Source organism: Chelon labrosus (genome assembly GCF_963514085.1).
Source record: "Chelon labrosus genome assembly, chromosome: 9".
Classification (NCBI taxonomy): domain Eukaryota; kingdom Metazoa; phylum Chordata; class Actinopteri; order Mugiliformes; family Mugilidae; genus Chelon; species Chelon labrosus.
The window spans coordinates 1,214,090-1,240,619 of NC_140359.1; the positions used below are offsets into that span (position 1 = coordinate 1,214,090).

The 26,530-nt window shown below is 38.0% G+C and overlaps 1 protein-coding gene across 1 annotated transcript; it reads left to right on the forward strand.

Annotated features, from left to right (window-relative positions):
* On the forward strand, positions 1-25,048 carry top3b (DNA topoisomerase III beta). The gene is made up of 18 exons (XM_084551996.1): positions 1-254; positions 9,220-9,351; positions 10,310-10,416; positions 10,524-10,598; positions 11,527-11,723; positions 12,162-12,318; positions 12,396-12,509; positions 13,007-13,097; positions 13,736-13,890; positions 14,042-14,147; positions 14,867-15,013; positions 15,559-15,732; positions 16,378-16,506; positions 18,680-18,829; positions 19,982-20,082; positions 22,785-22,986; positions 23,687-23,874; positions 24,176-25,048. Exons 1-18 carry the CDS (start codon positions 185-187, stop codon positions 24,455-24,457), a joined length of 2,577 nt encoding a protein of 858 aa, XP_084408122.1. The 5' UTR covers positions 1-184; the 3' UTR covers positions 24,458-25,048.
* The last annotated feature ends 1,482 nt before the right edge of the window (positions 25,049-26,530 follow it).

The following is a 26,530-nucleotide window of genomic DNA, read 5'->3' on the forward strand; positions in this document are numbered from 1 at the left end:
TCATGGCAGTTCTTACGATTCGTGGTATAGCCTGTTAGTAAGGGTTTGCAAAATTAACGTTTTGTTATTAGCAAAATTGTTTTTAATAGCACTCGTTGTTCAGGTTAGACACAGTCACGGTTCGGCAGGGGGGTGCTCCTTCGGTATTACTGGGTAAGCTGTTAGAGGACCTGGGAGTTCCAAAATGAGAACTGTTTTGATGGTGGCAGAGAAACCTTCCTTGGCTCAGTCGATTGCCAAGATCCTCTCAAAAGGTGTGTACGAATATATCTATGTTATATAATTTATACTATAAACGTTTATAATATTTATTGTGGTACAATGCTCATCTGTTTTGTCATTTTAACTTTGGAGTTTTAATTGAGATGTTTGCATGAAATTCATCTCATGTTCACGTTTAAGCTTACGATAGTTAAAAGTCACGTAAGTTTCTCGAATACATGTAAAATGAAAATACATGAAATAAAGTACTGTTGCGTTATAGTGTACGGAGGAAACCTCACTAACTAACGGCTTATATGGGTATATTCAAATGTTTTGCCATCATAGCATTAATAATAATACAAGACTTATAACAACAACAATAATAATTATTATTATTATAATAATTAATAATTAGAATTGTCGCAGCATTCTTTATCTGTCCAGTAGCCAATACAGGTTTTTGTCTGTTCAACTAATAATGAATGACTTGTGGGATCGTATGAGCCAGTAGTACTTGTGTAGTTTTCCTGAGAATGTTGATCTCATCAAGCAGACCATCCATTGTAAACCATCATTGTATCAGATGGTTTCAGTAATAAGTTTTTTTTTCCTGATACATTTATGTAACTATAAATAGGGCTGTCACAATCCCGATTTTATTTGAAAAAGTTTAGATCAAAACTTTAGTTGGCAAACTTATGCAGTTTTGTTTCATACTGTAAGAAGAAAAATATTAACTATGGCAATGGAGTGAAAAACTAAAATGCTTATATATGCTTACGAGGCCTGTATTCTAGTGGTAGAAATAAAAAGCGTTAGACACAGCTTAGTGTGTCTGGGGATGGAAGGAGGCATATGAGAGGGGGATGCACCCTTTGGAAACTTTTGCCTTATTTTGCCTTAACACAAGTTATAGTCGGTCCATATTGTTATATTATTTCAAATTATACTGTTATGTGTTATGTTATACAGTGATTTATTATGATAGGGAAGAGTGATCCCTTCTCCCACCACATAATTTCCACTGATGTAACGAATGTTGCTGGCATGTTCACTGAAGTGATGGAGAATTTACAAGGACAAACATAGTGCTAAGAGAATGACTTACACTAGGTTACGTGCGACTTCAGATGTCTCAAAATGACTACTAATTTTAAGTACCTCCGTAGCCCACCAGAAATATGGTTTGTGAAAACTGAAAACATAAAAGATTACAAAAAAGTGTTACAAACAATATAAACTATAAATAAATGATAAATACATATAAATAGTGTCGTGTGAGGGGGCATTTGGACAGTAAGAGTAAAGTTAGCTTAAGCATAAATGTTGTTGTTGCCAGTCCAGCTGGAGCAGAACCAGTTAAAAAAAAATGTGGAAATTGCGAAAATCGGTATGGGGAGCCAGAGCCCATTTTTGTACCAGACAAGAAAATCAAAATGTGTTTAGCTTACAAATCTGTCGTAATTTAAATATTTTTTTGGTAGGCAGCAACTATGACAATAACACAAAGAACTATTATGATAATTATACACTATCTACGAATGTTCTGTTGCAAATGGCATCAACACTTGCAACTGGTTAACAGGGGGACCTCTCCTTGTTAGCACTTTGTTTTGAATATACAGAGAAAGCTAAAATTTGATTGGAGATATACAGTAAATGCAGACTGCATGCTACATCATCTGACCAAATCTTTTTAAATGAAAATGGCTTAATCCAAACCACCACTTATGCTGTTTCCTGCTATTGAAAAATATCAGGTTTTAGGACCGACTTCTAGATAATAAATTGTTGTCCCTCATAAGCATGGTATTAGCTTAATTCAGCAAAGAATTAAAAAAACAAAAAAAAAACTAGCAATGCTAACAAAATTATGCATTTTACAGACTAAGAGTTCATTTTATGCTACACTGCTAATCTGGCCTGGGTCGACTCTCCAATATTAGCCACTGGATCTTATGATTTGGTTTGATTTAGATAAGAACAGTTCAGGTAAACCACTTCATACAGTTATTAATGAATACATTTTCAGTATACATATCTTCAGTCTGGATCAGCATATGGGACTGCTTAAATAACACATTCTAACACAACTTTTCTGTTGTTACCACGCAGATCTTTTCTAGGGTCTTACTGATAAACGTCTTTTTAAATTGTTTTAATCTGCTTTAAATCTCCTACTTGCTCTGTTAAGTGGACCCTGTACAGTTTGTTCATTTGCTACTGTACTTGCTAATCAAAAAGTGACTAAACTTTTCATTATTTGTTTAAGAAAGGCTTACAGAAAAAACAAATGATGCTTTATTTTTTGAGTAAATGCCCATATAAAGCAAGTGCAGGAGAAAACTCACAATTGTAAGTTCAGTGTTGAGTTGCCTTTAGCTTTCTTGCATTGGTCAAAACTGACGCTATTTTTCCGGGGTACGTGCGACTCAATGTTGCGAGTTTAGAGCCACGCGGAGTTGCGTTATCGATGACCACACTTCCTCCAGACTCACTTGCGTTTTCATTTGATTAATGCGTTCTACTCTACCTCCACCAATTACAAAGAAATATTGGACTGTACACTGTACTTAATGTTTTTTTTTTTTCCCTTACTGGCATGGTTCTATGGGGCCACTTTACGGATTGGCATGGCAACTGGTAGTCATCATGATGTCACATCCTGTTTCTATAGCGTCAAACAACTAACTAAAATGAAACTTATAAGAAAAATGGGCACTTGAGTATGCATCAGTATTATATTAACTACCTAAAATGACAGAAATCATCCTTTTAGTTTGACCCAAATCCCATCCACTAACATGGAGCTTGTGCTTGTGACGTATACTGCTGCTAACCACCAGGGGGAGCTCTACTTGCTTTGGCTTCACTTTTGAGGAGACGTTCAAAGATCCATCTTTATACAGTCTATGGTTGTGACCCTTAATTAACCCTTTGATGCACAACATATGCATACCCCCTCTAATGCACAACATGGGTCAAAAATGACCCGCATTCATTTTCCATGTGATTTCATGCTAGGTGAGTTTTTCTTTGTTGTATCTTTTGAGATCAATTGATATTATGATTAAATATCCCAATTATTCTTTTAATATCTTGTTTTTGATTAGTACAAGGTCATGCTTCCACTGTCCCTTTTTTATTTTATGAAAAAATATAGTTTTTGTGTTATTACACCTAGTTTACATACATGGGTCCCATGTATCCAAATGTGATTTTGAATTAAATTACTTTATAATATAACAATAATTTGTAACAATTATTACACGCAGTTAGCCAGTGTTGTAGTCAAGACCACCTAACCCGAGACCGAGTCAAGACCAAGATCAGAGCATACCGAGACTAAGACAAGACCAAGACTTTGAGGGGGCGAGACCGAATCAAGACCAAGACCGAGGAGGGGCGAGACCAAGTCCAAGACCGAGACCGAACTGAATAAACAGAAGCATTAGTCTATTTGTCATATTGAAAAATAAATTAATTTCAAACTGTTGGTAAGGCCAACTGGCCAATCTTCAAACACACTTCACCCTCGCCCCTGTCAAAAAGCAAAAAAAAAGAAAATCTCACTCCAAGCTAAGTTCATAACTTGAGAGTCAAATGCAGTCGATTCCGAGACAAGACCAAGACCTTGAAAATGCCGGTCCAAGACCGGTCTCGAGTACTACAACACTAAGTTAGCCTGCATTTTTCACAAACTAGCTACAGTAGCTAGCTAGCCTGCTAACAGTATTATTTCCTCTCTGACAAGTAGTCTAGCTACTTATTCCATAGATTGTATGACTAATTCTCAAGGCAACTTAAACTCTAATCAATTATTATACATTTACTTCACAAGTCATCAAATGTCAACAGTTAGCTATCTAGCTAATAGCATTGAAAATATTTCCCTTTCTGAAAAGAAATGTAGCTACTAAATTCTCAAATCCGAATCAATAATTATGCACTGTTATCTTTCAGATGTCATCAAATGTCTAATCAGGTGATTATAATGATGTTCCAGATGTTCACCTGCAGCCTAGATATGTTCCTGGTTGCAAATATGCACAAATTTTAAAGGTTCACACTTAAATTCATGTGGGTCATTTCTGACCCATGTGTGTAAATTTCATGTAGACATACAAAAGCTACGCTTAGTCATAAAGGAAGAAAATAAAAGTGATGATGATGATTTGTGCTAAACAAAACAAATAAAATGTACTTCATACTTGGAATAGTGAATGATAAAATACATTGATTCCAAACATTCAGCATAGAAACACTCAGCGATACATGAAATAACATAGGAAATCAATATGGGTCATTTTTGACCCATGTTGCGCATTAAAGGGGTAGTGACACAAAATGTGTTTTTATTAAAAAAGTAAAAAAGTAAAAAATAAAATAAGGATGTATTATGATCAAAAACAAATTAATTGAGGAATTCCTGGAATACTATATGATGAAATTATTTTTTTGCAAAGATACACCACTTAAAAACTCAGTCGGGTCACTTTTGACCCATGTTGTGCATCAAAGGGTTAAGTTGAGGTCTTAGTTATTTTAACTGCAAATCTGTGGTCGATTTACTACTATTTACTACACTTACTTCACAATTTGCTCAAACATGTTATCATTAGTATTGGGTCTACGGGGCAATCTCTCGTCTAAATTGATTATTTGACTCCAGGCAAATATACATTTTTTAATGTAAGTCTTAGGTTGTTGTAGAGCACTGCCTTTACATCTTTGGCCAAACTGTTTGCTTGTCCTTTTTGTATTCTCTTTGTGCTCCAAAAAGTGTTTTTCCAGAAGTGCTATTGGTAATCACAGGGTCTGCCTGAAGCTTCTTCAAAAAATACTTACCCAAATGTGGTTACACTCACTATAATATGTTTTTTTCTATAGTTACTCATGGACACTGATAGTACACCATTTTAGAGGTTGCCAATCAAAATATTTGATCCCCATCCGGGTCACGGCACCAAATTGTTGAGGAAAATCGAAAGTCCTTTATTCCAAAGTGCTGCTGTGAACAAAGGATGGTGTAAGGATTAATATGTAAATTGCAATTTCTTGTAGAGTCTCCACAATAACAGAAGGCCATGAGACTCCCAAGTCTGTATACAGGTGGTGATAGCTAAAGGTAATGAGATCTAAGGGCTAAAACTCTAGGGGGTCAGAGACAGCCCAGACAATATTTACTAAAGTCACATGTGGATGTGACTTTCTGGACAATAGCAACGGTGTAATGAAGCATGTGTATTCATCAGACTGACAGAAGCGGAGAATGATGATCTTAAATTGGTATTCTTCAACAATATCAGCCGATAATGGTTGTGACCAGTTGACTGGAGCGCATTTGAACCATTCTCCTCCATTTCCTCTACCTTGGGGAAAATACATTTACAGTTACCCTGTTCCCCACCCTTTAAACCCTATACATACTGGATCCCAAGTAATACAGGAAAATGTTGTGACAACCAAGCTACCAAAACAATGGATGCAATAATGATACCATTTAATGTGTATTTAATTAATTTAATTAATGTATTTAATTACTATGATAAGCAACAGGCACATATTGAATGGTGACATTTTATACTGAAAAACAGTTACAGTGAATGAAAGGGAATGTAACCACAATCTTTACCTCATACTCTGAATAAACATATTTTTGATGTTTGCTAGTGTTAAGTTGACATTAGCACAGTCAGTTCAACTTTGCCTGGAGATGGCACATATACACGCCACAGTAATGAGCTCAAACTCCAGGGAGTAGCTAGCAGTTGGGAAGCAGCTGGGGTTTTTCTTGAGGACCGGCATCCTCAGTGATACAGGAATGGTCTCTAGTCCAAAAGCGTTCTCAAGACCCCTACAAGAGTGGCTGGTGTGGCAGGTGGCCTCATGGATGACCTGAGGCACACGGTTCAAGTCGATGTTCTCCCTGGTGAGAGATGAGGAGCATTGAGAAGCTTTCTTCCATTTGTTCTTTTCATAAATAACATGCTTGACAAGCAGTCACATAAACAGTACTATATAGCTGTTACACAGTCCTTGGCTAAATAAACTGGTGTTCATTGAATTTCTGAGGAACTGATTCATCCGGTCTAATAAATAGACCTGTGGAGATCTCACACTAACCAAACATTACAGTCTGTCTGTTGTTGTGACGTGACGCATATTTTCCCCTTTTTGTTTAGCCCACGAAGGTAGAAAATGTCCTTCTATAGGAGTTGGCCTACTGCTTGAATTGTGTGGCTTTTTGTAAAACAAAAAGGCAATTATTAAATTGAAAAGAAAAAAAATAAATGTTACAAAAACATCTTCCAGACCTTGTTTATATGTGGTGCTTTTGTTCAAATTGATATTCTCTTCCCTTTGCCTCAGTCAGATGTTGCTTTTGCAATTTATTATCCCTCTGCTGTCCACAGAATCTAACATATGCGAGCCATTGATTATTATTATTATTCTGCTCTTATGCTCAGTTAATTGTTTTGTCTATAAAATGCCTGGTGTGATGATGTGATTTGATTTGTGCACATGATTTATAGATAGATTATATTCTGCCAGACAGTCCAAAACCCCAGAATATTCATTTTTGCAAGGATATAAAATGGGAACCGTTTATTTTTGCTTGGAATGACAGTACGTACAAATTGTTAGTCCCATTTTCTGAACTTCTATTCTTCTATTTTTGTTTGATTTGCCGTAAAAAAAAAAAAAAAAGCTAAACAGTCAACAATGTAGCTTGTTTGATAAGCTAAAGCCAGACTTTGTTAGCAGTTCTTAAGATTTTCAGTTAATTAATAGATTCTTGATCATTTCAGCACTTAGCTCTTTGATTGAGGATGTAAGTTAAATGACAAGTGATGCATGCCATGTCCACTCACACATAGCTCCAGGTCGCGATGCTGCGCTCGTTGATCCGGCTCGGCAGGTTGACCAACTGGCTGTAGTAGTCCTGCAGGTTGTATGTGCAAAAGGATTCATCCAAACACTGGTTGCCCAGTGGCATTGCCAGAGATTGGTGTAGAGTTAGCAGGCACAGCAGAAAGACACGTAGCAGCTGGACACAGAGAATAACCAGGATTATGTTCATGTGGACTTCTCGGTGTCAGTTTCCTGGAGATGCTCAGTGTGCATCTCTTTGGTCATAGAAATTAGATGATGGCTTACTGTACATGAGTTTTTGAAATGACTGTCATTTCAAAAACTCATGTACAGTAAGCCATCATCTAATTTCTGACCATATGACATATATTTTGACAGACTTAGAATGCTGTATCTGTTTTGAAAGTTAGTATAATATACATTTTTAGATTAGGTACTACTATTTATACTACATAAACAAGTCTAGTCAAGGTAGACAACATCCCACTGTTTGGTAAAGGATTTTTTAAATCTTGTGCATGCAAATGATTAGTTTTATACACTGGTACAGAATATTTTGAGTGCTTAAGATATTAGATGGACCTTGTGTTCAGAGTCTCTGAATTATGAGGGAATATGAATATTTTATTCTATTTTTGCATCCACTTCTACTGCAAATATGATTAGTTTGACTTAATGCTAATGTTTTTTTACAGACAATATTGTTGTGGCCGTGGGGGCTGATGTTTAGACTTGTTTTAGCTGGATTAGTACAGGTGGCATTAACAACATCAGTAGTAACCTAGTAATCAGGTGAAATAAAATAGTATGAACATTAGCACGGCCTCTCATGAGTAAAACTTGACATGTTTATGAGAAAAGGCTACTGGATGCAGTGGACAAACAACTGTGGATGGAAGTATTTTATCAACAATAACTGTCTCAAAACAAATACTGTATGTGTGTGTGTGTGTGTGTGTTGCTTCAAAGTTGGAAAAAGCATCCTATCCTTTAATCCAATACTCGGCTACTCTTGAATGTGATAGTCAAGCAATCATCATCACTACAAAGATAAAGACAGGTTCCTTACCTGGATCTGTTCCATAGTTGGAGTTTATGACGAGATATTGTGCAAGAGAGCTTCTATTATTTTTGTTTTTGGTCTATTGATAGGTGCTGCAGTTTTCTTTCTGCCTTTCTTCTTTTTTTCTCTTCTGCTTGTCCTTTTGCTTTGAGTCGATGTGCAACCTGCATCTAGATCTGCATCTATTTATATGCCCTTTCCTGGTGGGGAGTTCTACAGGCCTTTGTTTCTGGATTGGTGGAAGAACTGGGGGATTGGGTTGTCCACGTCATAGAGGTTGGGAGTTGCATTTGTGTATATGTGGAAATGAAAATGGGGGTGGGGACATATTGGTTGCCTTTATTATAATAATAATAATAGTTTGTCCATGTTCCTGCCATTAAAATTCAGCCTTGTCCTTTTATTTAGAAAGGACGTCAAGATTTAGCATTAAGCCCAAGTAACCAATGGGAGGACTGGCAGTGCCTTTTAGCTTACAAAAACTGTTTTAGTCCCCACTTTGACGTCCTGTCAATTAACATATCTGATTCATCAACAAAGAGGCTCTAGTTTGAAAAAAGGACAAAATATAGGTAATTTTAATGAGGAGTTTCTGAAGTTTACCATTTAATTCATTTAACAAAACAAATTTTGAAAGAATCAGTGTAACTATATAAAGGCTTTGTATCCATAATGTATAAAAGTATGTTTACTTCAACATAAGTTGTATTTCAGTGAGAAAATGTTACAGAAAATAAGTCTGGCAGTTGTTTAGTTTATGTTTGTTACATCCCATGTACCAGCAAACAGTCTCTTAACTAAGAAATATCCATCTTCGCTATAGTATCTTGCCAAGTTCATAGTTCTGTTCATGCTGTTTATCTGACAACAGCCAACATTGTTCATAGTTGTACACACCCAAAACACTGTTTTGCCTCTGAATATCCCTTTCTTTATCATTCTGTAACATTGAAATGGTTGAAATGTTTTGTATCACCTTACGAGTCGATGCCTGTAAATGAGTGTAAAATGGCTGTAATTTAAATGACTAATTGTTTTTTAATTCTTAATACTCATCTGTATTTCTTGGCCCTCAGGGAATTGCACAAATCGCAAGGGGCTCAATGGAGCATGCTCAGTGCATGAATACACCGGCAGTTTCCAGGGCCAAACTGCACGCTTTAAAATGACTTCTGTTTGTGGACATGTGATGAGTCTGGATTTTGTTGGTGAGTATTATCCATAGTAGAGCCCCTAGTCATATCATGTACTTGATTGAAATGTATTTATTCCACCTAATTTACATAGTTTGAATAATCCAAATTAAACAATAGTGTTGTGAAGGGCAAGGATGTTCAACAAACCCAAATGTTTTTCATGTTCCATTTTTTAAAACTGTATTTTTAATATCCTTAAAAATAGGGATTAATACATTATAATGACATGAACTAAATAGAACAATATATTTAAAATATGTAGAAGCCTAACATTTTCTGTCAGTAGTTGCAAAGTGTTGTTGTAGAGGTACCATTTAATTTTGAAAGAAATAAGAATGATTAAAACCTCAAGACAATGCATCTTATTTTGTGGTCCTAGCATACATGCAAAGACAAATTAAAGACAAAAAATGAAAACAAGTCAATAAATTAATAGAGAAGACAAAAACAATGTGAAATTCTATTTATATTTAATTACATCTACGACATATGTTTGCTTACACTCGAGGATGAATGGTTTTTGGTGGAAGAGGAAGGTCACATTAAAAATATGTCTTTGAATGTAAATTATTTCAGTCTAAAGGATCCTTAAAATTAAATAGTCTTATACTCTTACTCCTATTAATTATCTGACTATAGGAATGGAGACAGCGCTCCATTAATTTCTATAATGTCTAAAATATCTCAATATATCAGTTGAGGCATTCAGTACAACATTTCTCCATTCCAGTAGTGAGCAGTATCGTGTATCATACATTAGTTCATATATTGAGGAACATTTTACCATAAACTGTGTTAGGAAATGAGGATAGTTGTAATGAATTCTATACATTTATAAAGTTAAATGTTTTGCTGTGATAAATACATTTTAAATGCATAAACATTTTTGTGTTAGAAATAACATGCTGGTGGATTAGAATTTCTCCGTCAATTGTTTTTTTTTCTTTTATTTCAATTATTTTTTTTCAAGGGAAATACAACAACTGGGACAAGGTAGACCCTGCAGAACTCTTTAGCAAAGCTCCCACAGAAAAAAAGGAAGCCAACCCCAAACTAAACATGGTCAAGTTCCTCCAGGTATGTTCACCTAGTGACCTACTACATTCTGTAGTAGGTGCAAATGACGATGCCTTGTCATACCTTGTTTCTTTGTTGCTCACCCCAAGTTTTTGTCATCATGTCAGGTGGAGGCCAGAGGATGTGACTACGTGGTTTTATGGTTGGACTGTGATAAAGAAGGCGAAAACATTTGTTTTGAGGTAATTCAGGCCCCATTTACTTGGGTATTAGCATGGAATCGGTATCTAAATAATTGCACCTTATCCGTGAATCTTTGCATTTACACCTGGATGGAAGTTTAGTATGCAAATTACAAATTAATCTAGGTACGCGTGTTCACACCTTAAAATGTGTCTCCACATGCGTCTCAAGCCAGATATTTGATCACAGTTTGGCGCTATGCGTGCTGATAAACACAGACATCATTTGATGTGCAGTGGAATATTGTTCAAACAACTACAGCCTCTAACATATAGCTACCAGTGTGTACTCTGACCTGGGGATACAATAGACATTCTGTAACACAGTATGATATGGAATCTCTCTCAATCACTGACATTTCATGTCAAGTTATTACTTATTTATATACACCTTGACATTCGCTATTTCCGATTATAAGTCAACTTGAAAGTTTCCATATCCAGAGTAATATCGATGTTTACTTTGGCTACTTTTACATACATCACCTTAAATATACTCTATGTCTTTGTCCTCACTGAGTAAGAAGCCATCTTAATAGATAACATATAGTAATGTGGTCATTCAAAGCACGAAGCGTTGGATCATCCTTATTACTTCCTTCTGAAGAAACATTCCCTAAACTGTTCACAGTATGTGCTGTTCATAATTCAGACTGATTGGGAATTTTGGCACTTCTCACTTGTGAAAGCAACAGGCTATGTTTACACCATGTGGTGCACTGCGAATGTTGCATTATTGTACTTCTCTACACCTGCATAACAGAGCCTATGTAATGTTGGGTGTGAAAATCAAGAGATGCATAGAGATCAGTCCATCTATGCATTTCCTCTTTCCAAAGTCAAATGTGACAACCTTAAATCATGTAGAAAGTTGTTACTTTGTCGTTACTCTATATACGTCACACTCAGGATTTCTCATGCCTCCTAGGTCCTGGATGCCATCCAGCCAGTGATGAACAAAGGGGGTGTCAGAGAGCAAACCATATATCGTGCCAAATTCAGCTCCATTACTGACACTGACATCTGGAACGCAATGAACCACCTGGGAGAGCCCAACCGGAATGAAGCCCTGTCAGTTGATGCCCGTCAGGAGCTAGATCTGCGCATTGGCTGTGCCTTCACTCGGTACACTGCTCACGCTGGCATTGATACACACAGTCATCTTGGGTGGGGTGTTTTTGGCAACTGTGGCTCAGATGCTAGAGCAGTTTGTCCACCAGTGACATACAGTGGTTGAGTTACACAGTAGTTTAATACCTGGGTCCTCCTGTCCATGTGCCTTTGTTCAAGACACTGGACCCCAGCTCTTAAGCCATTTATGTGTGTGTGTGACTTTGTAAATGGGTAAAGTTTTGGTTAAACTGCTCAGATAAACAGCTGTTATGTACTGTGCAAAGGTACATAACGGGTTGTCCATGAACCAAGGTGTTAGCGGATCATAAAAAAAATCATAAACTAAAGTTCAACGTATGGTTGATTCCATCCTCTACTGTATTATTGCAACTAATTGACAGTATTAATAAATGTCATCTGAGCCTCTCTTTTGGGTGAACAATTTTTCAGGTTCCAGACAAAATATTTTCAGGGCAAGTACGGCAATCTAGACTCCTCCTTGATTTCATTTGGACCATGCCAGACCCCAACACTTGGCTTTTGTGTGGAACGCCATGACAAGATCCAGTCCTTTAAACCAGAGACTTACTGGGTTCTCCAGGCAAAGGTAAATATCCAGTTTACTCCCCTGGCACACTGATTCTGTTCTGTGCTGTACTGACAGACATGCTGTGTTTTGATCAGGTTTTCAAAGGAAAGGACAGCCCTCTGACACTGGACTGGAACAGAGTGAGGGTTTTTGACAAAGATGTAGCTCAGATGTTTGTCAACCTGGCCAAGACATCCAGGGAAGCCCAGGTACGCTTTCACACAGTGCATGTGTTTATGTCAATAAATCCACTTTTCCACAGTAATGGTTATTTAATACTATATTATAACATTCTTGTAAAGGTTAAAACTATGAAATTATATCCTAAATGATGTGTTAGAGTCTGATAATGATGTCAGCAATTTTAATGTTGGTTCACAAAAAAAATGAGAATGTGCATTAAACAAAAGACAGATGTGTTAACCAGTAAGCTTTAGAAGTACTCCAAGGTAGACCAACCTGAACAGAGCCAGGCTGTTGTTTTGGACTTTATTCCCGTGTTTGTACTAATCCAAGCTGACGGCTACTGGTTATCATTGAAACTTTATACACTTTGATACAGAGTATTTCTCTGATGTAAGATTGAAGTAAGAGTAGAACCTGCCAATGACAGGAAAGATTCTTGCATGGCAGGTGACTCGTGTGAGTGTATGTGAATGGTCAAATAACACTGCAAAACACACCATTTAGCTCTCTCTTAATCCAGGTGGTGTCAGTGAGTAAGAAGGAGAAGACCAAGCAGAGGCCCCAGGCCTTGAACACAGTGGAGATGTTAAGAGTGGCCAGCTCTGCCTTAGGTATTTAATTAATGAGAGATACTATCTGAGAATATATGTCTGCATGTAATATGATTTATTGAATCGGTCTTGGTTTAGTTCTGATTTTTAGCATTACTTGTTTTACTTTTTGGATTAGTGCTTCAACTATATACTTTATGTACTGACTAGAGTCTATTAATGATGTAAATGTTCGGTTTACTACAGTGTAAAGCTGATCTCACAACTGAGAGGCTGAATTTAGTGAACGTTACAAATATGTACTGTAAAACTGAGTTGATGACAAATTGCTAGACAATTGATTAATTAATTGACGCAACTAGCGCGGGTGTCCATATGGCCGTTTAGTTTCTATATTTAAGTATATAGAAAAGGACAAAAGTTTTTAGTGGTAATTAATAAAAATTAATGTAAAAAATTTTATTTTCCATTTTTATATATTTCATTCTTGGATATAATTTCCATTTGTAGGAAAATCTGAAAAACACTGGAACAATGCACCTCAAGTTCTACAGAATAAAATGTGTCTTAATGTGTGTTCAGTCAGTTCAGTCATTACACAAATTTCAACTGAGAAACAGATTAGGTAAGATTAGGTAATAAGCTTTGGTTTGCAGTTGTGTAAGGCATTAAGAATATTACATTTTGTGATATTTGAGGTGTGGGACCCCAGCATGCTATGCAGATTGCAGAGCGCCTTTATACACAGGGATACATCAGCTACCCCCGTACTGAGACAACCCACTATCCAGAGAACTTTGACCTGAAAGGCGCACTGAAGCAGCAGACCAACACTCCAATCTGGGCAGACGAGGTGAGGGTCACTGTGGGCTCAAGCACACATAAAAGCATTAATGCCTTTATACATTCAATATGTATGCATATATAAAGCTATTCATTGTATTCATCATCATAGGAAGTCAGTTATCAGTATCCAAAAGATTATTACCTCTGACCTTCATCAGGTGAAAGCCCTGCTTGCAACTGGATTAAACCGACCCAGGAAAGGAACTGATGCTGGAGACCATCCACCTATTACTCCCATGCGTGCTGCATCAGAAATGGAACTGGGTGAGTCATACTAATTGGACAAATCAATATTCTGGATGACTTATTCATGATTTATTGTTTTTTAGTGGTGACTGACAGCATGTCTTTTTAACAGATAGAAAACAAAACATCTACAACAAGAACAATACAAATAATGAAACATACTGTTGAAGTTGAAAGTTCATTTACGTAGACGGAAGTCATTAAAACAGGGGTTTTTTTAACCACTCCACAGATGTCACTTATGACATCTACTTTATGCACAATATCCACAATAGATGAGTCCTACCTTGACATAACTTAAAGGCTACTCAGCAAAAGCTTATAGTTAGTGTTATGCCGCTGTAGGCATTGCACCTATCTTCTGTTTTCTTCTCTCTCAGTATCCATACTATACTACTATTTAGTATGTCATGCCTTCTCTTCTCCCACTTTCTCTGTCTAAACCCTGACCTTAAGCAGAGGGGTGCCCCCATATGAGCCGGGTTCTGCTCAATGGTTCTTCCTGTTTTTCTTTTCCACTGTCGCCTTGCTGCTTGCTCTGGGGATTTCAGACTCTGGGTTCTGGATATCTTTTACACTTGTTATTGTTATTGACGAGAAAACTGAATTGAAAAAATGAATTAAAGCAAAAATAAAGCCACAGCTCCTTTCCAAACTTCCATGGAAAAGCTAATCACTCTCTGCACATCAGGATAAAGGATCTAACCCAGGTTTTTTCCTCTTTTGCTATTCCACAGGAAGTGATAGCTGGCGGCTGTATGAGTACATCACACGGCATTTCATTGCCACTGTTAGTCAGGATTGCAAGTATTTACAAACCACAATAGACTTCAACATTGGCACAGAGGCCTTCTCATGTGGTGGAAAAACCCTCATATCACCAGGTAAAGCCAACTGTGCATTTGGTACATTTGTAGCTCCAAATGGTGAGACCTTTGGACTAGTGGTCCAGTTGGATCTTCAATCCCTTAAAAGTCGTAGTAAAGATATTATGAACATAGATGTTTTTGCTTTGTTATGCAGAACTACCTTGTTATATTCAATTTGCTCAATATATTTCAATTTGTGAATGACTGCAAAGCTTACAAAGCTCACCAATAATATTACAACTTTTTACAATAAGCAGAATTTAAATAGCTTTGAGACGATTAAATTTTCCCTCAAAGATGTAAGTATATTTAAAAAGCTAATGGATATATGGATACCTGAGTTATTGAAATGACTGAGATGATGATGATTAGATTGTTGATGATGTGGCAGAGTTAGAATTTTTTCTTTTGATTCTTCAAAGCCAGTTAACAATTTATCTGCAACTGATAGACCCACAAGCTCCTCAAATTTCAAGAAAACCTTAGACCACAACTTGAGTAATTCATTTATAAATAGCTGGTGCAACCTAATCCTGGCTAAGTATACATTTTATTTCAAGGTTACACAACTGTGATGCCATGGCAAGGTATCCCTCTGGAAGAAGAAATGCCAGCTTGCGAACACGGAGACACTTTTACAGTGGATGAGATCAAGTTGGTGGAAAAACAGACCAGCCCACCAGACTACCTGACCGAGGCAGAACTCATCACCCTCATGGAGAAACACGGCATTGGTATACTTCAACATTCCCCATTGAACATATTTTATTTGTGTTTTTTCTTCCTAAACGTAAGGTCCAGATTTCCTCACACAATTAATTTCATTTTAATCCTACCTGGGTTAGGTTTTAAGGTTTTAAATCCCCTTTATATAATGATAAGTGTCCTTGATGCCTCAATTTACAATTGAACATGGTTCAGTGTGTTTCAAGATTTACACATTTTTGCATATACAGACAAAACATGTGATAACTAACTGCACAATTGTTGGTGGACATTATAATGGGATCAGCATATTGTACCATGCTACTCTGTAGTTTCGTTCATTGCATAGATTGTGGCATCTCTCAACTTATTGTTTTCATATTCTGGACTGTCTAGTGCAGTATAGATACTCTCAGCAGCATATAAATGTTCTCAGTGAAAAAGCTGAAATGTAGTCATAGTACTTTAAAGGGTGAATTTTGGCTCCCGCAAGCTTAAAACGGGTTTTGTGTTCATTCTTGATTTTGGATCAGCAAGCTATTAGCAACCATATATATCTTAAATCATTGTACTGTATATAAAGTAGTGGGTCTGCAACACACATGGATGTGCATAATAGCATTTATTTACAAAGGAAGGACAGAAACTGTTCTACTCCATCCTTCCCCATCCAGGTACTGATGCCAGCATCCCTGTCCACATCAATAACATCTGCCAGAGGAATTATGTGACAGTAGAGAATGGACGCAAGTTGAAGCCAACCAATCTGGGCATTGTCCTGGTACATGGCTACTACAAGACAGGTAACGCCTTCTCTAATGTATACAACTGTGAAAAAAAACTTTTGTGCTTCCACAATACAAAGAATCATGTTAAGATCTTGAGAGCAGTGTAACTGAGTGCTTATGAGTCTGTTATGGGTTTAAACACATCTCCAAAGTATTTAAAATAAATCCACTTTAAATGTGACATAAATTCACTTTTGTCAAATTCAAAATTATATACAATATGTCCTTGTGGTAGCTAGCTGTTGAAAGCTAGCTGTGTGCTGTGAAAAACCAAAGCTGCAAAACATTTTTACTGCTAACCAATAGTGGGAGAATTCTATTTATTGCTGTTGGGTGCTTGGGTGTACTCTATGGCCACGTCCACACGTACGAAAACGATCTTTTCCCTCTCCGTTTTCGATCATCGTTTCAAGAAATATCTGCGTCCACACAGATCCGTTTCAGCACGACCGAAAACGCTACTTCATATTCCAGGCCTATAGGTGGCGCTGTTTCAGTTTCAGAAATTCACCAAAAACGGAGAGGAAGAGGCGGAGCATGCGCACAAATCTTGAGGGCTGTTTACAAATCGCCTTTTTTGCTCAGCGTGGTGGCACAGGAGCATGATATGTTGCCCTAGTAACCCTAATAGGCTCAATATCTTCTCCAGCAGGAAAACTAGCATGTAGTCCGCCATTGTTGTTGATGTTGTTATGAGACGTCTTGCGGGAGGTGGAAGGCTGCTCGGGAGTGTGGCGATGACATCATCGTTTTCGCCGTTTTCGCCGTTTTCGCCGTCCACACAGAAACGCAAGAGCTGCGTTTGCGAATTTCTTCACCCTGGGACCCGTTTTCAGAAAAGTGCGTTTTAGGGCAATGCGTTTACAGGATACGTGTGGACGATCGGCCAAAACGATGCAAAACTTCTGCGTTTGTGCGTTTCCGTGTGGACGGCCCAGAGTCTTTCCCTCTGAATTGCCAGACCATAAGGCACCTCTGCAACAAGGTCGTTCTACTTATAGGGGCCGTCCACACGGAAACGCAAAAAGGCTGAAACGCATAAGTTTTCCGCCTCTTCCTCTCCGTTTTTGGTTAATTTCTGAAACTGAAACAGCGCCACCTATAGGCCTGGAATATGAAGTAGCGTTTTCGGTCGTGCTGAAACGGACCTGTGTGGACGCGGATATTTCTTGAAACGATGCCCTCGAAAACGGAGAGGGAAAAGACTGTTTTCGTACGTGTGGACGAGGATAGACTGTAGCCTTTTTCATTGTTGCGGGACTTTAGCCCCACACTAGAAATGACTCATGTGGTTAGTAAGTAAAACTTAAATTCTGGAGCTTTTTCAGCAAAAAAAAATGGTTATTACATTATTACTACATGTTTTAGTAAATTGATAACTGATTTTAGGTCAAAATTAGGAAAACTGTTTTAGTTATATAGTGATCTTGAATTTTCTCCTTCACTTAACAATAGACAACTGTTCCCAAACTTTTCTGGCCGCGCACACCCCTTCTATGTCCCACCCGGGTTGACGCACCCCCAATCCCCCACACGTTAAAAAAAATAAAATAAGAATAATAATAACGCAACAAGCTTTGTTATAGCCATATTAAAGGTGGCATGTTTTATCATGCTCAAATGACCAGAACGCACATATAACAAAATAATCACGATCACAACAATGTGCTCTCACATTTGAATTAAACTGAAACACTTTAACATTTTCAATATAATGCAACAAAGTTACGCACAAGTTTGCGCCTTTAAAAGCAAAGAGGATAGATGACAGGCTCAGGCTCAGAGGCAGAAAGCAGATAAGGTGGGGGAAATATTATAATACTTTCAGCCGCGTTAAACAAAAGTTGCAGCAACTTTTAATGACTGTGGAGCTAACACATCCCAGTTATGGAAATAAAATTAGAACACCAGTAATTCAAATTAAATTCTAATAAAATTACATACAAAACCACAACATAAATGTCCTTCATCATTAACTTTGGCTTGAGATATCCCACCTGACAGTTTCCCTGATTGCAGCCATTTGATCAGATTTGCAAAAAGCAGTTCATTAAATATATGAGCTGGGGTTTTTGTGATACAACAGAAAATAGGTGGCAATTTAAAATGTGTGCCAGAGTTCCCAAATATTATTCCTCCCTGATAAAGGGTTAAAATAACAATGTCTGGCTGTGTGGTTGTCTTGCAGATGCAGAGCTGGTGCTGCCCACCATACGCAGCGCTGTGGAGAAGCAGCTGAACCTTATTGCCTTGGGTAAGGCCAACTTCCAGCAGGTTCTGCAGCATACACTGGATATCTTCAAGAGGAAGTTTCACTTCTTTGTGGATTCCATCCCCAGTAAGTTTGCTGTAGTTATGGGGGTACAGTGTAACAAACTGATATACTACTAGAAGACTACAGGAAGCCTCAGTTAAAATAAAAGATTCTATAAAAGATTCAATTTCTACAACTGAAAGTACAATTTGTAAACCAGAAGGAATTCTTCATGAATGTACAGTATTTGTGCACTGTTTTATAATGTGATAATGTTCAGAATCAAAGCATCATTGATATGGTCTTGTCAGAAGGAGAAGAGAATATGTTACTGGTTTTTTGAATCTCTCTGTAATAATTTGCAGTACTTGTTGGTGACTGTATTACCTTATTGGCAGCTTTAGAAATGATTTTCAGTACAAATTCAGCATGGTTTTCTGATTCAAAATGTTCATGTGTCTGGCTTTAAGATTAAGCCTTAAGGTCTAGAGTGTTAGTTATATTTGTTATTGAGTATTCTACATTTAAATGTAGGTTGGTATATTTAAAGGTAGATGAGAGTGAATATTGCCAAACTCTACTATTTTGTATTTGAACTAAAGAAGTTAATTGGATATGGTGAAATGTAAAGAAACCTCAAACATGTCCACTTGCTTTTGTTTTGGCTGCCCATGACACAGATGACTGAGAATAATCACAGACCTGTCTGAGAACATAAATTCAGCTTTAGCTGGCTACAGCAAGCATTTGCAGCCTGTACTATCTACTTGAGTTATGGCCTCTAAGGACTGATTTAGCAGAGCCCCTACATTTTTGTACATGCCACAATTAATGTTTTTTTTTTTATTTTATGAAATACTAAGTAGCAATGGATCGACATTTGATGGAAAGCAAATTTGAAAGTATTTTTTTTTTATTAAAGTAAAGCATTTTGGAGTGTCCAAGCCAACTGTATTAAAGGACCAATGGATTCTCGTTTGTAACAGAACCCTAAACTGGACACAAATCATCTTGTTTTCAATTTTATTCCAGACAGTGAATAAGCTAAAATGGTAAAGCTGCAGTGCCATCAAAACTCAAGATGTCTGATAATTTGATAGCACATAGGCTCCAGCCCCCCCCCGGCGACCATTCAAAGGAACAAGCGGTTACAGAAGATGAATTAATGAATAATGTGTGTTGAAGTTTGGATCTATGTAACATCGGCCCATGCTATTTCTATGTTGTGTTTTACAGGCATGGATGAGTTGATGGAGGTCTCCTTTTCCCCCATTGCTGCCACCGGGAAGCCACTGTCCCGCTGTGGAAAATGCCACCGCTTCATGAAGTACATCCAGGTCAGCAGAAAAATCGAAACTACTTTTAACTGCAGATTTGATCATCAACACAACTCTGGAATGTCTGTGAATTTTGGAAAGAACACTGTAAAACATGAACAGTGCAGACACACGAAAACAAGACCCTGTTCACACCAGCATTAACAAAATCCACTGACAAGTGAACAGTTCTAAGTACATATTCATACACACTGAAAACACACTGACCACAACTGGCCAGCTTTAAATATGTGTATACATCCAGACTCACCTAGCATTAAAATCGGTCTCAAACTACTTTGAAAGCCTATCTCAGTTTTGTCCTCTTATACATGTGACATGTAGCCTACAGCATTTGGGGTGTAGAAGAATAATTTATAGTATAATGGATCTCTACCTAATACTATTTCAGAACCACCAACAGCAGAGTCTGTTGTGTATGCACCCCAGAATGGCAGTATGATACAATTTGTGTAATATGCTGTAAAGTGCCTCACTCTCAATGACAGCACCCACATGAAACTATTATTCCAGACCCCCTCCAACTATGGTGTCACTGATCGAATCTCAGTGTGTTTTTGGCGTGCTTAAAGCTGGCCAGTTGTGATCAGATAACTTAGTACACAACATGTTAATATCAGGTTTAGACAGGGCCACTGAGATTCGATTGATTAAACCACATTCTAGAGATGGTTTGGGCCCTATATGGTGCAGTTTCTTATTATTACATTATTATGTACATGGATTCTGATGCCTTGTGTGAAGTGACTAATTTAGAATTTCCCGCTGGTGATCTGATCATCCAAGGCACATGTCAAGACGAGGCCTAAACAGGGCCCAAGATATTTTTTTTACAGTATTAGTGACCATCCTTTATAGAAGAATGAAAGCAGTGATAAGTGGCTCGAGCCATCAAGATTTTATCAATGGGTCCATGCTAGCATTACCGTCAACATCACAAGTAGGTGGAAGTTGGAACAGTGAGCAAAGCATTTTTTAAAACTGCATTTAAATTGGATCAGTACTGGAATGCATTGAATTTCAAAAATATTTTTGGAGTTGGGTTCTTGGACATTAAAAATTATAATTTTAGTAATTCTTTGTTTTCAGCTTGAAAAGAAGCAGGCACAATGAATGCCTATTTTCAAGTGATTAGGGAGAATGGAGAATTTTCATTAAAATAGCCAACCACTGATTTTCCTAAATAAAGCAAATGACGTGTGTTTCACTGTTTCAGTGATTCCTACAGGATTGTATTGTCTCATGAGAGTCCAGGTAGAGGCCTAAGTGCACAGAAAAATGGATAGATTTCTGTAAAATAACAGAACACAATATGGACCATACCAACCCACGGAACAGGAGTACAGAGTTAGAAATCTGAAAGTTTTTCCTTTTTATGAACAGTTTTCTGTCTTTGAAAATTCTGCAATATGGCAATCTGTACACATAATGATAATCACACTTTTTACTAAACTTTTCTGTTTGAAATGACCAAAACACAATTTATATTCCTTTGTGGACTACATGATGTCTGGCTGTTGAGCTCTGGCCTTCAAAGTTCAGCTGACATGCACCCTTACCATTATTACCTGATGACAGTACCACTTCTAAATTCATGAATGAATCATGAGGCCACTGTGCATTTTGTAATTCTTACAATATCTGAATATATGTGCAGTGGATTACATATGACTGTTAAGTGGAGTGTTCTGGTGGAAAACACGAGGTTACCGTTGTATAACCCTTATTCTCTGGGCACTACAGAAGATACAGACTTCACGTGTTTAGATTGCTCCATGTGCCCTTTGAAAGGTTTGATCACTTTGCCGTCATTAAAGTTTCAAGGAAATTTGTAACTTTTTCAGACATGCAAATTTAATTTTTAAATATAATATATTTTTCTAAAAGAAAAATTGAAACAATGTTTATGAATAGAAAAGCCAGAGGGGCTGGTTTTGGCGTATACAGCAAATTCAGTTCTTTACAAATTAAGTACTTTTTCACAAAAGTTTAGATACTTCTATAAACCAGTCTTGTTTGTTGGTTTTCAACATAGCCTACAACCAGAGTCAGCCTACTGTATTAAAATTATAGAATACACAGTTTGTATGTATGTATATTGTTTTGGTCTGATATGTTTGAACAGTGACTATTTCTTTTTAATTTTATCTGTTCACCTAAACATATTCAAGACTCAAGATTTAGTTTGAGATTATTCACATACAAATTGGAGTAAAGGTGTAGAAATGAACATCATTTTACTCCACCTTATTGTCAGGGCTGCAAGCATATATAGGAAAGAACTGAGCAGAGGACTGATTTGATGGTGTTTAGCAGAAAGAACCATTTCTGCTGTTCCCTTTTAAAAAGTTTTATATTGAAAACAAACGTCCTCTTATATAACAGACAATGGAACCAATGTAGAACCTATACTTAAAACTTTATGGGGCATTGAGAGTTCAAGTTTTCAAATAAACCTAGTCAAAGATATAACTTCTTTTACCTTTCCAGTGCATGCTGCATTTAACTGCAAATAACAGTTGTTGCAAACACCGATTAGAAATTATTTTTAGCCATTTTCTTTTTTCTTTATTATTAAACAGCCACAGTGCAAGACTTTCACTGGTCTGCAATTGGTTAGATGCTGCCACTGTTTCACTTGTCCAGTCTGGAGGTTCTTGAATAATCCTTAATTTAATTTTGAACCCAACATGTGTCTGCAGGCCAAGCCCATCAGACTACACTGCTCCCACTGTGATGAGACCTACAGTCTTCCCCAGAATGGAGCTATCAAGCTGTACAAGGAGCTCCGCTGTCCACTGGATGACTTTGAACTTGTGCTATGGACCTCAGGGTCCCGGGGCAAGAGCTACCCCTTATGCCCTTACTGTTTCAGCAACCCACCTTTCAGAGACATGAGGAAAGGTAAGACAAAACCTGAACGTTTACTCTTTACTCTTAGTTCAGACTTTGCATCAGTTTCAGACCTTGCATTAAGATCTGATCTGAGCAGTCCGATCGCGCGTCTCCAAACTGCGTCCCCAGATCTGATCTCAGTTTTGTGCGCTGTATGCTTCATAAACCCTGACATCATCTGGGGCAACGTAGAATATTTTAACAGCTGTTGTCTCTAATGGATCTCAACCGCTGTTCCAAAACCAAGAACAGCGTTGTTTTATGTCTGTGCATCATGAGGTTTAACTGAACATTCTTTAACATTTATTTTTCATTGAAACAGTTAAAAAAGAGACAAGTAACTAGAGTTGTTGTTATTCTTATTATAGTTATTTATTGATTAATTTACAGGTTTGCAAGCCAAGCAGCAATGAAATATGCCCACTTTCTTGCCCATAGTTTCATGTGTTTAATGGTACACCTGCAAAACCGACCCATGATCCCTATCACCCTAACCAGTGTTTTGTTAAATACTTGAGCCACAAACATCAGGAACTACAGGAATATTACACTGCATTATATGTTCTCATTTGTATTTTTTTTTAATCTTGACAACCACAAACTACATCCGAAAACAAGTGTACATCTGCATAATACCATCTTATTAGTAGATCTGTGTTTTATTGCTTTGTGGCCATTCTGATCCTTTTTTCATCTCTGCTTTTCCCAGCCATGGGATGTAATGAATGTACCCACCCTTCCTGTCAGCATTCTCTCAACTCTTTGGGAATTGGACAGTGTGTGGAGTGTGATTGTGGGGTTCTGGTCCTTGATCCTACTTCTGGACCAAAATGGAAGATGGCCTGTAATAAATGCAATGTGGTAGTGCACTTCTTTGAACATGCACATAAAGTGCAGGTAAGAAAATTGTTATACATTTTGTCTTAGTCTTTTCACCATAAAGTAACAGCATAACGAGTGACATTTACAAATAGTCTCTTCAGGCATACATTCAAATTGTTGGACTTGATTATTAAATATGCTTCTCGTCTCACAAGGCCCTCCAACTGGCCCTCAAAAAGCCCTAAGTCTGTTGGCTCCAATGGAAAATGACAATCCAAAAAGTTCACTAGTTTTTATCAAACATCACTTAAACAGGAGAAAATTAGAATTCCTTCAAAATTTTCATAATCCCTAAGTTTCTTCTCTCTTTTTTTAGGTTGCCCAAGAAAGCTGCGATGTTTGTGATGCCTCTCTGGTTGCGGTGGACTTTAACAAGACTCGCACTCCTCTTCCTGCTGGGGAGACCCAACACACCGGCTGCGTTTTCTGTGATTCTGTCTTTCAGGACCTGGTGGAGCTCAAGCACGCCACCATGAGGCACTCCATGTACCGGAGTGGGAATGCAAGAGGAGGAGGACGTGGGCGAGGCAGGGGACGTCGTGGCAATCCCAAAAAACCCAAGGACAAAATGGCTGCCCTGGCAGCTTACTTTGTATAATTTCTGTTTTAGGGCACACTTTCTGATTCATTGTTTTTGTTTATTTTTTCTGAAATGATAGATTAATACCGAAGACATCAGAACTGTAAAGGAACACATATGTTTGTATGTAGTAAACAAAAAAAAAAGTCAAACAAACTAGAATGTGTTTTATATTTTAGATTCTTCAAATTAGTCACATTTTGTTTTGATGACAGCTTTGCAGACTCTTGGCATTCTCTCAATCAACTTCATGAGGTAGTCCCCTGGAAAAGTTTTCCAACAGTCTTGAAGGGGTTTTTAGAGGTGTTGATCACCTGTTGACTGCTTCACCTTCATCCTCATCTTAATTGTGGAGGCCGTCTGATGTAGCACTCCATCTCTCTCCACCTTGGTTAAATAATACTTAATTGCCTGGAGGTGTGTTTGGAGTCAATATTGAAAAACAAGTGATGGTCCCTCTAAGCAGAAATCACATGGGATGGCATGTTGCTGCAGAATGCTGTAGAAGCCATGCTGGTTAAGTGTGCCTTGAATTTTGAATAAATCACCAATACTGTCACCTGTAAAGCACCCACACACGCATTGCTGTAACCACCACTGGTCCCCGTGGTCTGGACCTTGGTATTTTTTCCGAGGTGCATATATTAAACGTTAATGATTGTGAATAATGACTGCTGCTAAAATATTTTGGCAATACTTTGCCAACGATTATTCAACTTTCTCCAGAGTTCTTTGATGATGTCAGCCGTCAGCAAAGTGAAACAAACAGCTGATAACAAAGTGAGGTAGCCACTGAATATCCCTGGCAGACTGTAGTTTAGTGTTACTCAACCCGGACATCACCTAATCAGTAACTGGATTATTTTGTTTGACAGTTGTGCCACCAATAACAAACATACTAATACTATTTCAAATACTGAATCAAAAGTCAATCATCTATACTCAGATTCTTTGGATCAAATCATTTGATTTGTATCACTGTTCTTGCTGAGTATAAATGGATGGCCTCCAAAAAAATAGAGTGTGTCCTCAAACACTTATGTTTATGGATGGGACTTGAGGATATTTGGAGAATGAGAAACACATCAGCAAAACATATTTGGATTAATAAGAATTTTTGCTTACACTCACATTGGCTCGTTTCTAGCAACCTTGATTATCTGGTCACAGACGTCTTAATAGAGCCAGCTGTTTAAGCTGATCATAAATATTGTAATAAACTTAGCTATTTAAGGGTTTAAAGATAGCTGGTCCGGTGTCAGAGGCAAGAAAATACTCACACAAAAACAAAGATAATAAAAATATAGCCTTTATTTATAAGAAGGGCGATTCATAAAAACTAGACGCCCTGGAATAAGGAGCCCCACAGAGACCAACTTTAAGGGCCAGGCAGCCACCCTGCAACCCATTAACACACAGCACTGCAAGTGAATAGAAAACACTCTCGGGGGATTACACTACACACATCAAATGCACAGCAACCGGTACACTGCAACCCAAGGACACACGATACTAAAATGCACTGCAACTTTAAGGACCACTCCAAACTGTAGGCAGGTCAAAACCCACTTTTACCGATAGGGGGAGGAAGGGAGCCCCCTTAACCCGCAGGCCGTCTCTGGGAAGGACTCAAAAGGGCGTCGAACCACTAAAACTTTTTAACATACACTTAAAGGCAATAACTAATTGATGAGACAACAAAGAGACAAACACGAGAGTGTGATAACTTAACTCGCCCGGTCCGGCGAAAAGACCCCCCCGTGGGGTACAAACATGGAGCCTCCCAACAACTCTGGAAGCGTCTCCCGCAGCAACAGTCACTGCAGCTGCAGCCGGTAGGGACAGCAGGTAACCGGGCCTGTTAGAAACCCGTGTGATGGCGTGGAATGCGATGGAGTCAGGGCAATTGTCAGCCCCGCGAAGCTCAGCCTCGGCACTCTACTCCCCGATCCCTCTCTACATAAAGGAGGCACCTAGCCTCCCCTCCTAACGCAGGAACAGCTCCCCTAGTTACCTGTCTTCGCTGCCGGCAACACTAAAAGTTGCGAACAGCACCCTCCCGCCCAGTGCCACAGCCACAGCCCCGGACAA

What these genes read in the sequence shown, in the direction of transcription:
- top3b (XM_084551996.1), top strand. Translation starts at nt 185, where the DNA reads ATGAGAACTGTTTTGATGGTGGCAGAGAAACCTTCCTTGGCTCAGTCG. An exon ending in GATGAGTCTGGATTTTGTTG is followed by an intron (nt 9,352 to 10,309) that starts GTGAGTATTATC and finishes TTTTTTTTCAAG; the next exon opens with GGAAATACAACAACTGGGAC. An exon ending in TTTCAGAGACATGAGGAAAG is followed by an intron (nt 22,987 to 23,686) that starts GTAAGACAAAAC and finishes TGCTTTTCCCAG; the next exon opens with CCATGGGATGTAATGAATGT.